The sequence below is a fragment of the Aegilops tauschii genome, chromosome 7, assembly GCF_002575655.3.
Source record: "Aegilops tauschii subsp. strangulata cultivar AL8/78 chromosome 7, Aet v6.0, whole genome shotgun sequence".
In the NCBI taxonomy this organism is placed as follows: Eukaryota; Viridiplantae; Streptophyta; class Magnoliopsida; order Poales; family Poaceae; genus Aegilops; species Aegilops tauschii.
In genome coordinates, this window is record NC_053041.3 from 69,744,541 (window position 1) to 69,746,572 (window position 2,032).

The 2,032-nt window shown below is 51.6% G+C and overlaps 1 protein-coding gene across 1 annotated transcript; it reads left to right on the top strand.

Annotated features, from left to right (window-relative positions):
- Window positions 1-534: 534 nt before the first annotated feature.
- On the top strand, window positions 535-864 carry LOC109742928 (transcription elongation factor 1 homolog). The gene has a single exon (XM_073503699.1). It carries the CDS (start codon window positions 535-537, stop codon window positions 862-864), a length of 330 nt encoding a protein of 109 aa, XP_073359800.1.
- The last annotated feature ends 1,168 nt before the right edge of the window (window positions 865-2,032 follow it).

A 2,032-nucleotide genomic window follows, 5' to 3' on the forward strand; every position in this document is an offset into this window, starting at 1 on the left:
TTAGATTGTGTTGATAGATGTGAAACAACATGCATGGCTTTGTTTTTGGGACCGGGAGAGCTATACTTGTGAACCTTGAGGACGCATGTGGTAATTGTTTGATTTGATTTCCAGTCCGAAGACAGGCACAAATCTTCTCAAAGCCGTCTTTTTTTTTCTTTTTTTCTTTTTTTTGCGAATCTAAAGAAGAAGCCGAGTTGAACAGGGGTCGAGAGCTGCGCGGCCGCCGCGCCCACCGCGTGTGCGTAATACGTACGGCCATTTCGTAGCAACCCAGCCAGCAATGCGTAGCCCAGGCGGACTAGCTAGCTCCCGGCCATTTCGACTGGCCGCCAGGATCCGGCTCCGACTCGTTAGTGGCTTCGTTGCACCGCCACACCGCCCAAGAGCAGCCGGAGTCGGAGTGGGCAGATCCTATATTTATAAGCACACCCAACCCTTTCCTTACGAACACACCGCGACATCGCGACTCTCCTGCGTAGCAGCAAGTTGTGCTCCCAGAAGCTACCTGCGATCTGGTGGTGATCGAAGAAGATGGCGAAGCGCAAGTCGATGAGATCCAAGATGGCGTCCAGGAAGAAACCGGCGCCCAAGCTGGACATCACCTTCTGCTGCCCCTTCTGCAACCACCCCGACAGCGTCGCCTGCGCCATCGACCTCAAGCTCTTGGTCGCCAGCGCCGTCTGCTACATCTGCGAGGAGGCCTACCACACCACGGCGCACTACCTCACCGAGCCCGTCGACGTCTACCACGACTGGATCGACGCCTGCGAGAAGGCCAACCAAGGCGTCGAACTCCAAGCCCTGGACTCCCACAAACGACAGCGGCGAGTCGGCAGCGACGACGACGACAGCGATGCCTGATCGACTGATCGAGTTTGCTTTCATGGATCGATCGATACAACGTCAATCTAGTCCTACGTAGTTTGATGTTTGATCGTGTCTCTTGAAACTGTATTGATTGGAGCCTGTAGTCCTGATCGATCATATACCTGTGTTGCTGCGCACTGTGTAGCTCTTGAGTTATCATCATCAGCCAATCTTGTACGTATGTACTGAACCTGTGACTGGTTTCGTTGTTGCCTTTTTTTCGACCGACGAGAGTACCTGGTCCTTTTCGAAATCGAAAGAAAAAAAAGAGCACCTTTTGTCTCTAGAAAAAAAATTCGCACCGTCAAGAACAAAGACGCCCTGCAAGTTCAGAACCACAAGGGTGAAGCAGACAGGTTCCTCCTGTCAGGAGAATGAATCAATTTCAGCTAGCAGAATCACAATAGCTGCTGGAGTTTTCCTAAATCTAACGTAGAAGACAGCTTATATACACAACCCAACATCTTTTTTTTTGAGAAAGTATGTTTGCATTCAAATCAAGAAACAATTCAAAGTTCTTGACCCGTACAAGCACACCCTAACACAAGCACAAAGAACCAGGAAAATAGAGAGCGCCCTAAAACAACCAGTAAAACACGAAGATCTCCAGAGCTCCGTCTAATCATTCCTGAACCTTGTGAGAAGACCCCTGCAACACAAGAATTTGCAACCAGACCTAAGCAGGTCATCATCTTCAACCACGGTATAATCGCCCCCGCGCTACTCTCCTTTTCTTCGCACCGGCGCCGAAAAAACAAGGACACACATGTGCATCCAACACGCTGTACCAGCTTTCGCCATCTATGACTTTGCACTAGTAGAAAACAGGGCTTTGGTTCGGGCCTGGCCAGCCCATTAGTCCCGGTTCAGTCACGAACCAGGACCCATAGGGGAATTCGTCCCGGTTCGTGAGCCCAGGGGGCCGGCCGGGGCCTCGTGGGCATTGGTCCCGGTTCGTATGGACCCATTTGTCCCGGTTCTAGGCACGAACCGGGATCAATGGTCCTCGCTCCCGGCCCACAACCATTGGTCCCGGTTCGTGGCTCGAACCGGGACAGAAGGCTGGGCTTTAGTCCCAGTTTATACCACGAACCGGGACAAATGAGTGCATATATATACCCCATCGCCACAGCAAAGTACTCCACAGTGCTCTGTTTTTTCT